The 14625-nt window shown below is 42.8% G+C and overlaps 1 protein-coding gene across 5 annotated transcripts in view; it reads right to left on the bottom strand.

The window, feature by feature from the left end:
• The window catches only part of FAM13A (family with sequence similarity 13 member A), a 105919-nt gene that overhangs the window by 14496 nt on the left and 76798 nt on the right, over positions 1 to 14625 (bottom strand). For 4 of the 5 annotated variants that reach the window (XM_081812160.1, XM_081812162.1, XM_081812163.1 and 1 more), the window contains 5 exons: positions 11186 to 11396; positions 10573 to 10804; positions 9043 to 9124; positions 8036 to 8256; positions 7336 to 7419 (listed from right to left, as the gene is read on the bottom strand). In XM_081812160.1, the coding sequence (XP_081668286.1) occupies positions 7336 to 7419; positions 8036 to 8256; positions 9043 to 9124; positions 10573 to 10804; positions 11186 to 11396 (830 nt within the window). The remainder of the gene's footprint in view (positions 1 to 7335; positions 7420 to 8035; positions 8257 to 9042; positions 9125 to 10572; positions 10805 to 11185; positions 11397 to 14625) is intronic. The other variant, XM_031023849.2, reaches the window with a different exon arrangement.

Here is a 14625-nt window from a genome sequence, read left to right as displayed (position 1 = left end):
CCAACTTCCTGGGATTGTACTAGAAGCCCTTCATCATCTGCTGCCTCTTCTTCCTGTCATACCTCAAGCTCCAGAGATAAACCAGGTTGTCTCATACCTCTTTGCCTAGTTCCGTATGCCCTGGAACGGCCTCCTCTCTGCTCCTTGGTTTGGAAGATTGCAGATCATGAGCCACCTCCCCCCATGCAGACTTCTTCCAACATCCCCCACTCTGAGAGACCTGCTCACACACCTCTGTGTCACCTACTGCAACCTGTGTATACTGCGTAACTTCACACATGCTTTGCTGGCGATGGAATGTGTGAATCCACTCCAACCTGGTTCCCCATGTGATGTTATCAGGCAGTGGGGGCTTTGGGAGGTGATTAGGTCATGGGGGTGGAGCCCTCATGAACAGGAGTAGTGCTCTTATAGAAGGGCACTACCCCAGAGAGCTCCCTGGCCCCTTCTGCCATGTGAGGACAGTAAGAAAATGGCTGTCAGGGAACCAGGAAAGGGCCCTCACCAGACACTGAGTCCATCAGAGCCTTGATCTTGGACTTCCAGCCTCCAGAACTGTGACAAATAAATGTCTGTTGTTTATAAGGCCCTTGTGTATGGTATTTTGTTATAGCAGCCCCAGTAGATGACACATTTTATACTCTATAGTAACTATTTGTTGGCACATCTGTCTCCTCTTCAAGACTGTAAGCTCCTTGAGAGCAGGAGTATGTGTTTTTGTATCCCTGGAAACTATTTCAGTGCCTGACATAATGGAAACATTCCATAGTATCTGCGAAGTGAGAGGATATTTCAAACATAAACATGTATGCAAAGTGTATAGGTATGCACACATTTCCCTTCTTTACTTAAATGCCAAAAGAGATGAAGAGTCTTTGTTTCAAGTTTGCAGTTTGTCTTCTGCACTTTATTTCCACTGGGCACATAAGGCAAGAGTTACAGACGTAAGGAAGGGCAAATGGTATTATGGGCCTGTTGGGACTTCAACTTTGCAGACAACCGTGGGTTATGCACGAATGGATTATTCCTTTGTAACCTTTTATATCTGCCTTTCTCAAAGTGGTCAACAAGTGATCTTTGGACGAACTTCACGTGCCAGGATAGGATACTGCCATTATGCAGAAACATCTTGTGGACTTATTTTCTATGAACAGCAATAATAATAATCTTCTCTATTTCTCCCGAATATCACAATATTGAAAGGCAGATGGCATTTTCCTATGGCTAGCTACCATATCAAAAGGAGTTTTAAAACTGGTATTTCATAGAAGATGACTGTCCAAAATGAAAGGGAACACAGGAATTATTTTATGTCAGAAAGACTGAGGATCAAACCACAGGTGTTACTATTAGACACGCCTACTGCAAAGGCTAACATGAGACAACAGATCATGTCAAGTGTCAGCAAGAATGCTGAAGAACTGGAACTCTCTTTCACTGCTGCTTGTGGAACACTCTGGACAACAATTTGGCAGTTGTCCAACTAAAGCTGAGCATGTGACTCCTCAGTTCCGCTCTTAAGTATAAAAAAAACAACAACCAAGTATGGCCGCTAGCTCACCAAAAGACACACCGAATAATGTTCACAGCAGCACCACCTGTAACAACCACAAACTGGAAACCGCCCATATGCCTGGCAACAGAACGGGTATGTTGCCTAAACTGAATACTGCACAGCAATGAGGATGAATGGGCCACAGCTACAGGTGACATCATAAATTAATCTCACAAAAAGACAGCCAAGTAAAATAAGCCAGACACTACAGAATATGTACTGTAAGATTCCACTTACGTAAGTTCAGAAATAAGCAAAGAGAATTTACAGCTTTAGAGTCAAGATAATGGTTTTCCCTCATGGAGTGGAGGTCATGGTATTAACTGGAAGGGGACAAGGAGCAGGGCTTCTGGAGGACTGGCAACATTTATTTCTTGGTCTAGATGCTAGTTACCTGGACTCGTTTACTCTGTGAAAGTGCATCAAGATACATATTTACAATGTGCGCTTCTTTCTGTATTTAGGTTATACTTCAACAAGAGTTCAACAACAGCCGCAGGTAAGTCTGAGGAGTAGAAATGGAGTGGCTTGTACAATCTCACGTGTGAAATGATAAAATTCAGGACTGGAACACATGGAATACCTTTTTAAATACAAGGTGTATCCATTAAATGTGTTGCAGATGAGGTTAAGGCACATCCTAATTGTCAACACATGACATGGGGTGAAATATTATTGTGCAAGATAAACAACTGATAGTTTAGTGACCAAAAGGCATACGAAAAAAATAATAAGGAGCTAGCATTTCCCCACTGTGGACTCGCATCCTATTATTTGTTGCTTGGCAGAAACATTTTTGGGTTGTAAAAGGAGAGTCTGAATTTTAGAAGGAGACTTTGCTAGTAAAACCAGCCAGATGTGGCAAATTTGACAGAAGCCAGTTTCCTCTCTAATTCTTTGTTGAAATTTTCTAGTTGGAGCAGATGAAGAGGATCCTTGGTTTAATTCTTTGGCTTATGACACTGATATTTAGATTTTCTATGAATTGCTCATGTTTTAAATTGATGATCCTCAGGAACTAATCACCTGTGAGTGATTTGATAAAGTCCAGTTTCTGACTCTGGAGAGCTAAATCCATCATAATTCCACCAAAGTTAACACTGGCATTTGATAGAAGTGTCTAAACACCAGGAATATTAAAGATCTTTAAGTCTGAGGGGTGGAAAGAATTAACACTACTTGATTTACACCATAATTATTTTCATGATATATATCTGAAGCCAAAGGCTTGGTGATACTAAAAGTTGATACAACTTTCACTCATCATAAAACCACATCACGTGCAATTATCAGAACTGGATTTGTTAGTAGAGTCAAAATCTAACCAATAGTTCCATAAACAAAGCAGGGCCTTGGCTGAACTGTTAAAAAAAAGGGTGAGCTGATATTAAATGGACCATGGGAAAACTGTTTGGAAGCTGCTGTCTCTTATTCTTGAGTCATCGGCTGCTCGGAGATTCTGTTAGTGATGGAAAACAGGCCTTTGAATGAGCCAGTAAAATTCTCTGAGCCTCGATTTCCTGATTGGTAAACTGCAGAATTCATATTAGAAAATCTTTTATGCTTGGAAATGACTTTAGGCCAAGCATGTAATACATTGTATTTTCTATTACACTTTCACTCCTTTTGCCTCAAACCTTTACTAAATTTTCATTCAGGTGGTAGCTCTGAATGGTTTTCCAGTGTGTGGGAATAGGGTTATTACTAAGATGTATTTTTGCACACAAGTCAGAACAACATAAAAACCTAGATGCAAACATCAAAAGGGTGAAGGCAGCACCTCCCATTCTGTCTTTGCTTTTTTTTTTTTAAAAAAAAGATTTTATCTATCTATCTATCTATCTATCTATCTATCTATCTATCTATCTATCTAGAGAGAACACACAAGTGGGGGAAGGGAGAGAGGGAGAGACAGAATCTCAAGTAGACTCCACGCTGAGCATGGAGCCCAAAGTGGGGCTCAATCCCAGGACCCTAAGATCATGACCTGAGCAGAAATCAAGAGTCGGACGCTTAACTGACTGAGCCACCCAGGCACCCCGGTTTTTGTTTTTGATTAAAGAAATCTTCAACGACTGATCACTTACTATGCTATTTGGTTGCTCTGTAAAGTCTCAGATAATATTTCCAGGTACCAAGGGAATACCAGCCAATAATTAATCCACATTTAAATAGAGGAAAGTCTTGGACACAAATGACAAAGGACCAATTAGACAACCGCATTTGCCTGTCTTTATCTTTTGTGAGGGTTTTTGTCTTAGCCTCGAATAAAACTTCCTTACAGCAACACCCATCCGGACTCTGTTACCTGGACAGTGCCACACAGGTGAAAGAGAAAATGACTGATCCTTTTAATGTGAAGATAAAGATAGAATTAGAACCCTGGAATATCAGAGCTAGAAAAGCCTTATTTTTTCATACGATGAAACAAAGCCCTGGAGAGGGTAATGATTTGCCCCAGGCAACAGATTTGGGTCAAGAACCCAGGTTCACGGACTCCCAGTTCAGTTTTCTTTCCATTCACAAATAAGACATGAAGTAAAGTAGGATCTTAACACAGTGAAGACATACTAGAAATGTCACAATGAAGCATTTTCTTCTAATAGGGTCTGACCACGTTGTCTTCTTAATGTAGAGAATTCTGCCTTCCAAGCACAGAGCTCTGCCTAGGTTGAGTTCACAAGACCTCTAGCTATAAACAGTAGCATGGAAGCACCATTTTGTGAGAAATTATGCCACAGGCAGACAAGAAACTATACAGCCTCAAAATCTTCTTAGCAAAACAAGTGGTTTGAGTTTGCGTGTGGAGGGGTACTCCTGAGTCATAAAACTACTAGCAGGAGAAGACAAATGAGATGGATTCTTATAATGACTGCATCTTGGCCCATCGACTCAGAAAGAGGTAACTCTCTCCTCTTTATTATCAGGTAAAAATAATAGACTGGGCAAAGATCAGATCATCCCAAATAGCAGAGAGCCAAAGGGCAGTATTTATTTAAGGCTTCAGAGTTTGCATTTAAATTTGAACAGAGTGTGTTCAGTGTCACGTTAGTTCCCAAGATATTAAAACATAACATGAAAATATCCTGATGAGGAAGAGACTCAGGAAGAAACCAGAAGCTCTGAGCAAGCAACCCATTCCTTCTATGCTCTCATCAAGGAGTGGTCTGTAATATGGTGACCTGCAGTTGTGTGCTGTACTTTCTGTGATTATCTTTCGATGAGTTCTTTAAATGTTGAAAGGACGTGCTTTCTTAATAATTAGTAGGGATTTATGTGTCCCTGTGTAAATGAGTGTGTTTTGTTTTTCATTCACGTGTCACTCTGTGGAGTGCCCTGTTAAAGCAAAATGCCTTGTTTAAAAAATGTACAAGAGCCGCACACAACGGCTTTGGCCTGCGATTCTGACAGTCAGTCTCTCATTGTCCTTTCAAATCAGAATCTGTAGATTCAGCAAAAACCCATGAGCTTTGAGCACCTGCTTTTCTAAAAACAAACAAATAAACAAAAGAGTGTTGCCCAAATGGTATTTACAGTTCAGGGTCCATGGCAACACCACAGACCTAAGAATGAAAAGTTTACTCTTTGATTTTTCACACTGGCCAGATATCAAATGAACTCTGCTTTTCCTGAGGAGGCTGGAGCATCAAGTTCCAGAGAGGCAGAGAGTCTAACCACGAACCAGCAACGAATGCCACTCAAAGTTCTAGAGAACTTGTTCCCTGCCTGATGAGATGCTAGAATGCAGACCCAAAAAGGTGTTCTTCCAACATCTAAAAGAACACTGAGAGGAAAGGAAATAATAGAGCAGGGCCAAGAACTAAGATTTCATATTCCTAATGATAAGAGAGCTAAAACAAGGTGCGTTCTCTCTCCTGAGTTCATCACTTAATAAGAAGTAGGCTGCAGACAGCAGAACATATACCTGTAGCAGAAGTGACAACATCATTGACTGGGCACCCCCTGAGCCACCTGCCAAGCCAGCCAGCCCACTTCCTCAGTGCCAGACAGCCCACAGGTAAATGTGTCTGCGCGTGTCTGAACTGCCCGTTGGTCTCCATGACAACCTATAACGGATAGCTATGGACGGTATAATCAAAGCCCTGGACTCCTACCTCCGTAGTCCAAAGCTCCAGGGCTGGTCTCAGTAGGGCTGGGATCTGAATCTAGGATTGGGACCCAAGTCCCTGCCCATCCCTTCAGCCCAGGCAGAATGAGAGGCTCTGTGTCCAACTTTGAGCAACAAATACCCGGCATCCGGGCCCCCAAATTGGCCGTAAAGGTTGGTACTAGAAAGCAGCTGAGAGATCGTGGGGCCTCAGGCAAAGAAGTCCTTAAAGGAGTCCATCAATGTCAGATGTGAACCCACATGAGAAAAAGAAGAAATGCTGAGAAGGAAAGCACACAACTCCCCCCCTCCTTCCGCACCTGCCTGGTGGCCATGAGGAGATCTATACTTAAAAGGCGCTGAGCTGACAGTGGAGAAGGGCCTTCTCTCTGCTAGAAGGAGTTCAGTTCTACTTCTGCAAGTTCTGAATCCTCCAGGAGAAAAGGACAAGTTTCACAATATATTTGAGCTCCAGTGCCTTTACTATTTGGTTCAATGCCTTTAAAAAATCCAAAACACAACTTGGCCTGAAACATGACCATTATCCCAGAGCACCAGTATTTTTCCGCTTTAGGGACAGGCCAGTAAAATCAATCATCAGCAGCTCCAGCCTTTTTTTTTTTTTTTTTAATTTAAACCTGATAAATTCAGAACCAAAAATACCATGGAGGATGCATTCTACAGACAGTTTATTGGGCACATGGTATGTGTCAGGTCTTTGTGCTAGATGCCAAGGATCAGGTGCCCCATTAGGTCAACAAAATTCCTGCCCTCACAGATCTTAAAGTCTAGTGCATTCTTCTGGGACCTTCTTTATTCAAAAGAGTGTATTTTACATGAAAATACCATCTCCATTATATAGCCGTGCCTGTGACTGGAAGAGAGACCTCTGCATTTTGGCTGTATACAAATCCTTCTGTGAATATGAACTTCACGCTCCTTTATAGCTGCTCTTAAGAACTTGTTTTGTTGGATTTTAGACAACACTCTCCACAGAAGGTCACTGAGAGTAACTGACAAGTATCTGATTACGAGTTTCTCAAGGAATAGAGCAGAAGCCTCTCGTGCCACTGTCCACCCCCCCCACCCCCCCAGGACTAATGACAAACACACAATAACCACGATTTGCTGAGTAACAAATTGCTTTCGATGCTTCCTGTTGCTATGAAAAGGCAAGTCCTATTTTGGATTCCTCACACTTTTGGTTTAGGATGGGGGCTGGAACTTCTCTACAGATAAACACTGGCCGCGGCTACATTGAAGAGAGACTGAATTTTAGGGCAAATCATACTAGTTTAACACCTTCATTTTAAGGTCAAGAATGCCTCGAGCCAGTGACAGCGTATGGGGGCAGACCTAGGGACGGAGGAGTCTCTAGGGCTTTGTGCACGCATCTGTAATCTACACCCCCTCCACCACTGTCCCCCTGAAGCAGGACAGTAGTGACTAAATGTTAGCTGCAAACTCATGTTTCTTTGGAACTCAAATCCAGCATCTGTTCCACAGCTTAAGTCTCTCCTCAGTTTAGCCTCCAGAGAGCCTGGGTCTGCTGAAAATTTGTAGGCATCTTCTAAACGTCAGGAAAACTCATATGTCAAATACCGAACACAGAAGATTCATTTCTAAAGCCACACAGTTGACCCCGATCAGGAAACCCAGTACATTCACATACCGGCCGGCCGTGAATGCTTTCGTAATATAACAGAGCTTTCTGCAGAGCCACCTTCTCGTTGGCAATCTGGTCTTTGGTCATATCCTGAATAAACACAAGGAGAGAAAAATGAAAGGTGGGGAAACATTTACGAGCACTCCTACTTCTTTCTGTAGACAAATTTCCTCAAATAAGGTTAAAAAGCATCCTCCTACAGTCGTTCCTCCGGGCTCTATTCAGAGCTCGCTTAGGAGTCAGCTCGTCCCGGCTTTCTGCCAGCGAAAGAGCTAGCACAGCAGAGTCGCCATCAACTCTGTGTCCCACGCGGCCGCAAAGGCAGGATGAGGTAAGCGGGGCTGCGAGGCACGTGGGGCTTAGCTGAATGGCCCAAGCCAGGACTACAGCCCCAAAGGTTCATCTACAATCCTTCTACTCTAGAGTCATCAAACCGTCTGTTAACCTGCACGAGTTCTTTCTGCGATCTCTACGTGAGAGTGTTCTGCTTTCAATATGTCATCATAAACCAAAGTACTAGCACTGAAAACACTCTCAGGCTGTTCCATCTGCTTCTCTAGACATCTAAGCGTGTGGGAGACCAGGGCGTGGGAGGTCTGAGCAGGCGTTGCCGCGTCCCTCTTCCCACCGGGACCCATGTGTCGGGCCCTGTGTTGCCACCATATTGACTAGCAGTTGGCTTGGGGCCGCCACCGAATCCCCACACCTTAATGTCCTCAGGACGGCTGCTTTCTGCCCGCTTCTCCTGGAGCTTCCTCTGGATGGATTCCAGTGTGGCTTCGACGCTAGGCTTTACAGTTTTATCAACGAGCTCTTGCTTCTTCTCGTCTTCTTTCTCAAGCTGGGAACCGAAACTCTTGGGGAGCGTGTTGCTTCGCTGCCGCATCCTGGGGCTTAGGTCCTCTTCAGATATCTTTAGTTTGGACTCTAGTTTGAAAACATTTGGGGGTGGTGACATATGAGAATTGATGTCTGCTGAACCCCAATTGTTTTTCTGTGGTGTTACTAACCATTCAGCCCCATCTTTTTTTGGAAAGTATCTAATTATAACAGTAGTCGAAATCCCTGGGTTATTATGTAAAACCTGAGAAAATGCTAACATCTTCTTGGATTATCTGGAATAATTCCCTAACCCAAATTCCTGAAAAAGCTTTAGCTATGTAACACTCATGCTTTAGCCACACCAACAGGTTTGCTGTTCTCAGAATGTGGCAGATGGTTCTATACCCACTCCCTTACTGTTTAACAGCATTGACTGACTGATCCAGCACCCTCAACTGCTGGCCAACTTTTTCCAGATAACTTACATACGTCATTTTGGCATTATTTTCCCTTTGTATTCCATTTGGTTGTTTATATGACTATCTCCTAAAAGACAGCATGCTTTTTGAGGGACAAGGACCCAATCCTTTTTATATTCCTCCGTGCTTACAGGTCTTCTCCTAACACCACAGCAAATAAAAATTCATGATTTAGGGAAATGGGGAAATGCTGCAGCATTTGCATCTTAACTGATCCGGGTTGCCCTGTGATGGAGAGCATGGTGAGACGTGGGGAAGGTGTCCCCCTACACTGGGAGCGCTGGGAAGCAGCATCAAGGAACTTGTCTTTCTGAACTATTTCAACAGGGGCACTCGGGATGTGGTGAGATCGTGAATCCTGCAGGTGGCTTGTCTTCCTGAAACCATGGCATAGGTCTACAATGTCACCCACCTTTAAGCTGTTTCCGGAATTTGGCAAGGTCATTTGTCCATTTTAGAACCTCTGGGTTGGCTGCTTTGTCACTATGAGAAGGCTGAGAAAAGCAAAATTGAATGTAAATGTTTGCAAACTGGGGCAGGAAAAAGAAGATGAGTTTGATGATCAGTTTGTTTTAATTTCTTTTAATTTTGTAAGATTTATTTTTTTCAGAAAGAGAGAGAGGAAGAGAGAAAACTCAAGGGGGGGTGGGCAGAGGGAGAAGCAGACTTTCCACTGAGCAGGCAGCCCAATGCGGGGCTCGATCCCAGGACCCTGGGCTCATGACCTGAGCCAAAGGCAGATGCTCAATCTGACTGAGCCACCCAGGTGCCCCCCCGGTTTTTTTTAAGAGAAGATAATTTTATTGTTTTGGGTGGTTTCAATACATAGTTTTATACTATTTTATGTCTTTTTTTTAGGTTTGTTTATTTATTTGAGAGAGTATGCATGTGTGCAAGTGGGGGGAGGGGGAGAGAAAGCAGGGAAAGAGAATCTCAAGCAGACTCCCCACTGAGCGGGGAACCCAATGTGGGGCTCGATCCCATGACCTATGAGATCATGATCTGAGCTGAAGGCAGATGCTTAACTGACTGAGCCACCCAGGCGCCCCATGATTAGTTTGTTTTAAAGAGGAAGAGAAGGTTGAGTCTCACCGGAAAAAGAAATTCATCATGAACAATTAGAGAAAATGTCATCAGTATAATTCCATTATCTTTCTTTACATCTGGTTATTTTTGATGCTTTCAGAGAATTCCTCACAGGCAAAATGCTGGACTTCCATGAAGTCCATGGCCCCTTTTCATGAGTTGTAGGGTTTAAGCTGTCAAGCTAACAGAATGGAAAGCAGAGGGGACATACATCTTACTCTGGAATCACCATGCAAAGTGCCTTTCTGCCACTCTTGTGGGCAATGCTAAGATACAGCTGAGAACAGAATGAGGTAAATACTAATAAAATTTTAGAAGATAATCTTGAATTAAGTTTGAGCCAAAATAAAGAGTCATTTAATGATTTTTCCCATTCCTTCACGAGGTTAAGTTTGTAAGAGGTCAACTAAAATGTTCAATCATATTTGTAAGAATACCCTGTGCAAGGAAAATGCTGATACATGATGTCTGGGGCATCTCAGGGTTTACTAGCCAGTTTCTTTCTTCTTTTTTTTTTTTTAAAGATTTTATTTATTTATTTTGACAGAGAGAGACACAGCGAGAGAGGGAACACAAGCAGGGGGAGCGGGAGAGGGAGAGGGAGAAGCAGGCTTCCCGCCGAGCAGGGAGCCCAATGCGGGGCTCGATCCCAGCATGACCTGAGCGGAAGGCAGACGCTTAACGACTGAGCCACCCAGGTGCCCCTACTAGCCAGTTTCTATTGCCTTTTTGTTTTGGGGCTCCCCAGAAATCTCCCTTAACTTTTGATCACTTCTCTGAGTTTCTAATATGCTGGCATGTGAGCATTGTCAGGGGACAGGAGCGGATAGGGACAACCCTGTGAGGAGACACTTACTCTGTACTTCCTCTCCTCTTCAAATCTATCTTCGAACTTTCGGATCTTCTTTTTAAGGCTCTGAATCCTTCGCGTGAGCTGGGCAGGTGTCAGGTCCTCCTGCTCGTCATCGTAGGACCCGAGAGAGGAGCTCCGGCGCCTGTGAGGGGCACAGGGTGGAGCACTCGCTGCCTGCCGAGGGGCTTGGGGATGGGGATGCGGCACGGAGGGAGAGGGTCCAGACAGTCTCCATCTTCCCATATAAAAGAAAGGGGACTACCAATTCATCTTGTGACCCTGAGCTCTCTATGTCCCACCTATCAAATAGGCCTAACTTTCTCTCACTCACATTTACAATTAGCAAAGGTAGGACTGAAATATGCACTGCAGACCTGAGAGTTAAATTTTAGATAGCTCTGGAGAGGATGTGCTAGTGGAAATTCAGTATGCAGTGATGTAGTTGGGCCAACTGAAAAATTACAACAGAGCCTGTGTACTAGGATGGAGAATTCCCAATATGTTCTTCCACAGACTTACAATGTAGTTAAAAAAAATTGCCAGCCATCAACACCATTCCTATTCTTTCTAACGTTATGGCGATGAATACATTTGCTTATCAGCAACACACACATACCTCATGAAAGAATGGGAATTTGGGGGAGAAGGAGGCACTTCTGTGTCATCCAGGTACTGCCTACTCTGCCCATAAGCATAGAACCGAGGAGAGAGCATGGGGTCACTGTCTTCATCCAGAAGCTGGCGAATCAGGCGCCCAGCCTGCGGGGAGAGGTGCGCTTCATCCGAGTCCACATTCTCCTGCTGCCATGAGAAGGTAGGGAGGGGTTCTGGAAAATAAGGAGGGGAAGAAGTCAAAATTGCTCAGGAAAGCATAATTGTTTCCTAAGTTTTCTGAATGGCTTAGGAGGCACTGAATTTAGGAGGCATTGAACGACCTCATGTTTCAGATTTAAGGTTCCGATGAAGGACACTATGCCCCGACTGGAATCATCAATATATCTGATAAGTCCTCACCTGCTTTCCAAAGAGAATTTACTAGGCCTGCCCGGAGGAATGGCCTTGAAGAAGGAGAGCAAATGGTGTATGCTTCCAATCTCCCCCGCAGGTCAGAGGCAAGACCTTTTCCAGGTGAGGGTATTATGGAGAAGAAAAGCATGTATGCCAGGGAGAGAGAGATTTGGCATCGTGGGCTATACGTCCTTCACTGAAACAACCAGGGACACATTTGTCTTGCGAGAGCCCATTTACCTAGGAGTTTGCACCTTCCATTTGGGGCTTTCAGTAAGCTCTTCATGTGCTTCTGCTTAGTGTTGGGATTAGTATGTGTAAGATGCATGTTCTGCACTTGAAGTTTCAGAAGCTGCTCAAGACTACAGTTAACCTAAGATGCTTACATAAATTAGTCAAAAACAAAAAGAAAAAGGATGCCTTACAAAGGGTAAATCTGTACAAATTATTTTAGATAGTCTTTAAGAAAAAAAACGCACTGAACACAACATCCTGATTTGTCATTTTTGGAGTGAACAGGGTGATATTTATTTCTCTTTTCTTCAAGACCCATCTCAATATATTCCTTTCTGCCTTAAAAAAATTAAAGATAAATCTCAGATGATGTAGGGTATTTCATCTGTAGCAGTCCCTGTGTTTAAAAAAAAAAAAAGGTATGCTTTAAGTATACTTATGGATTACTGTGACTTACACAAGGCTGGGATCTGGCCATGCTCTGAAATTCTGGGATTCCTAGAGCAACATTTGTTCCTTCAGCTATCAAAGTGTTTATCAGATCTACAAAATTATCTTACACAAGTGCCTGTTCAGTATTTTATTTAAAAAGATTGTATCAGGGGCGCCTGGGTGGCTCAGTCGTTAAGCAGCTGCCTTTGGCTCAGGTCATGATCCCAGGGTCCTGGGATCGAGCCCCGCATCGGGCTCCCTGCTCAGCGGGAAGCCTGCTTCTCCCTCTCCCACTCCCCTGCTTGTGTTCCCTCTCTCGCTGTGTCTCTGTCAAATAAATAAATAAAATCTTTAAAAAAAAATAAAAATAAAAAAATAAAAAGATCGTATCATAATCATAGAACATTAGAGCTGGTTGAAACTTCATAAACAACTAATTTAGTGATTTCTCAACCCCGCTGCACGTTAGCATCATGAAGGGAGATACACATAACTTCTAATGCACAGGTTCTCACCACCCCCCCAACTAAACAGATTATTTAGGTGAGGGCCCAGATACCTGCCCCCCCCCCCAAGCGTACTTTAAAAGCTGACCAAGTGATCCTAAATGCATTCAGGTTTAAGAACCATGGATTCAATCCAACAGATTATAGACAAGGAAGTTGAAACCCAAAGAATTTAAGAGCAAATCTAATTTAAGAATTTAAGAGCAAGTCTAATCAACGAGAAGAGTTGGGATGAAAACGAAATCTCCTGACTTGAGGGACAGTGCTTCAATTTAGTATGTGTCAGATGCTCTAATCACAAGGATGGCTATCTGAAATTTTTGAAGATTCCACAGTAGGAGAGATAAGCATATTAATGTAAAAAAAATTAACCTCATGTGGAATGAGGTCCATAGGTTCTCAAAATTTAAAGAGAATGAAGTTATCTGGGAACTCAGATGGTAATATAAATTATTTTTTAAAAAATTAAAGCACTGTTAAAACAGTTTTTTATCTGCTACTCTCAAAAAGTGGCAGGGAATATTCTGATAGATATATCTGGCTAATACTGGAGGTGACCAGGAGGTGCCCCCTCATTTGCACTAAAGCTTGCAGGAGGCTCCTCCTAAGTGTCACGGCTCAGATACGGGCAGCTCCAAATTCCTGGCATAAAAGAGCAAAAAAATCGATGAGAAGTGAGGGAAGAAGAGGGCAAGAGGAAAATAATCCCTAGAGAAATAAGAAAAGTGTAGTGTTAAGATACCGAAAATGGAACTATGAAACTAGCCAGACTGTATTTTTTTATTTCGTGGTAATTCTTAAAACAGCAGTGATTTTCCGTAAGGACTAATATCAATAGAGCCAGGCAGGGAAAGGGTTAAGATGCAGCCGGTGATAACCTCATGGCAGAGTGGCAAAGGAGCAAAACAAGGTGGGGAAGGCCAAGGTGGTGTGGAGGGGACAGAGGGCACAGGCAAAGCAAAGTCTGATGTTGATATTGGCACGTGGGTGTGCTGGCTAGTTTGACATTTCTACTCATCACAGTTTAGTCTGAATAGGTGTTACCTTAGTTCCTGAAATCCTTTAATTTGTCTGAACCTAGCAGAATATCTCTTTAAACTATCACAACTCATCTTTCAGTTTTCAATTATGTGGCCTCAGTGTACAAAATGAGAGTGTCTGTGACCATTATCCAAACAGGTCTCCAGTAAAAAATGTATTGTGATCCTGAATTAACGATACAACACTAATCATGGAACTGAGTTATGCTTGTTTGATGCTTTGTGGAGCCATTCATCAGATTTCCTTTGTGTTAACACAGACCCATTCTTGACCACTCACTTGACTGATAAGAAGACCCAATGTGCCCTTTTCTTAACGTCACCAGTAGTATATATGAAATACACAGCTGAAGCAATTCGAGCTTATGGGTGACATTTTCTCTTAAAGGATATAGTTAGCATAAATGAATTCACTAAAAATTGACAAATGTAAAACCATTATGAATTTCAGTTAACAAAATAAAAGGTTACGTTGCATCATTAGTATGCACGTAGAACAGAAGTGAAGTTTCTCACCCATGCAACATGAAATGCTTGCATTTCTCTCTCTTCTCTCTCTTTTTTTTGTTTCCATGGGTTTATTCATTTACTTTATTGAAATATAATTAACATACAGTGTTATATTAGTTTCAGGTATATAATATTCAACAATTCCCTGCATTACTCAGTGCTCATCAAGATAAGTGCACTCTTATCCATATTATCTACTCCCCCCCCCCCCCCGCCTCCAGCCCCGACCTTTCCTCTGGCAACCACCAGTTTGTAGGTAAGAGTCCATTTTTTGTCTCTTTTTTTCCCTTGTTCATTTGTTTCTTAAATTCCACATGAGTAAAATC

The sequence above is a fragment of the Leptonychotes weddellii genome, chromosome 2 (genome assembly GCF_054177405.1).
Source record: "Leptonychotes weddellii isolate Sample4059 chromosome 2, ASM5417740v2, whole genome shotgun sequence".
Classification (NCBI taxonomy): Eukaryota; Metazoa; Chordata; class Mammalia; order Carnivora; family Phocidae; genus Leptonychotes; species Leptonychotes weddellii.
The sequence above is the reverse complement of the archived record's forward strand: the minus strand, read 5'-3'. Positions and strand labels throughout refer to the sequence as shown.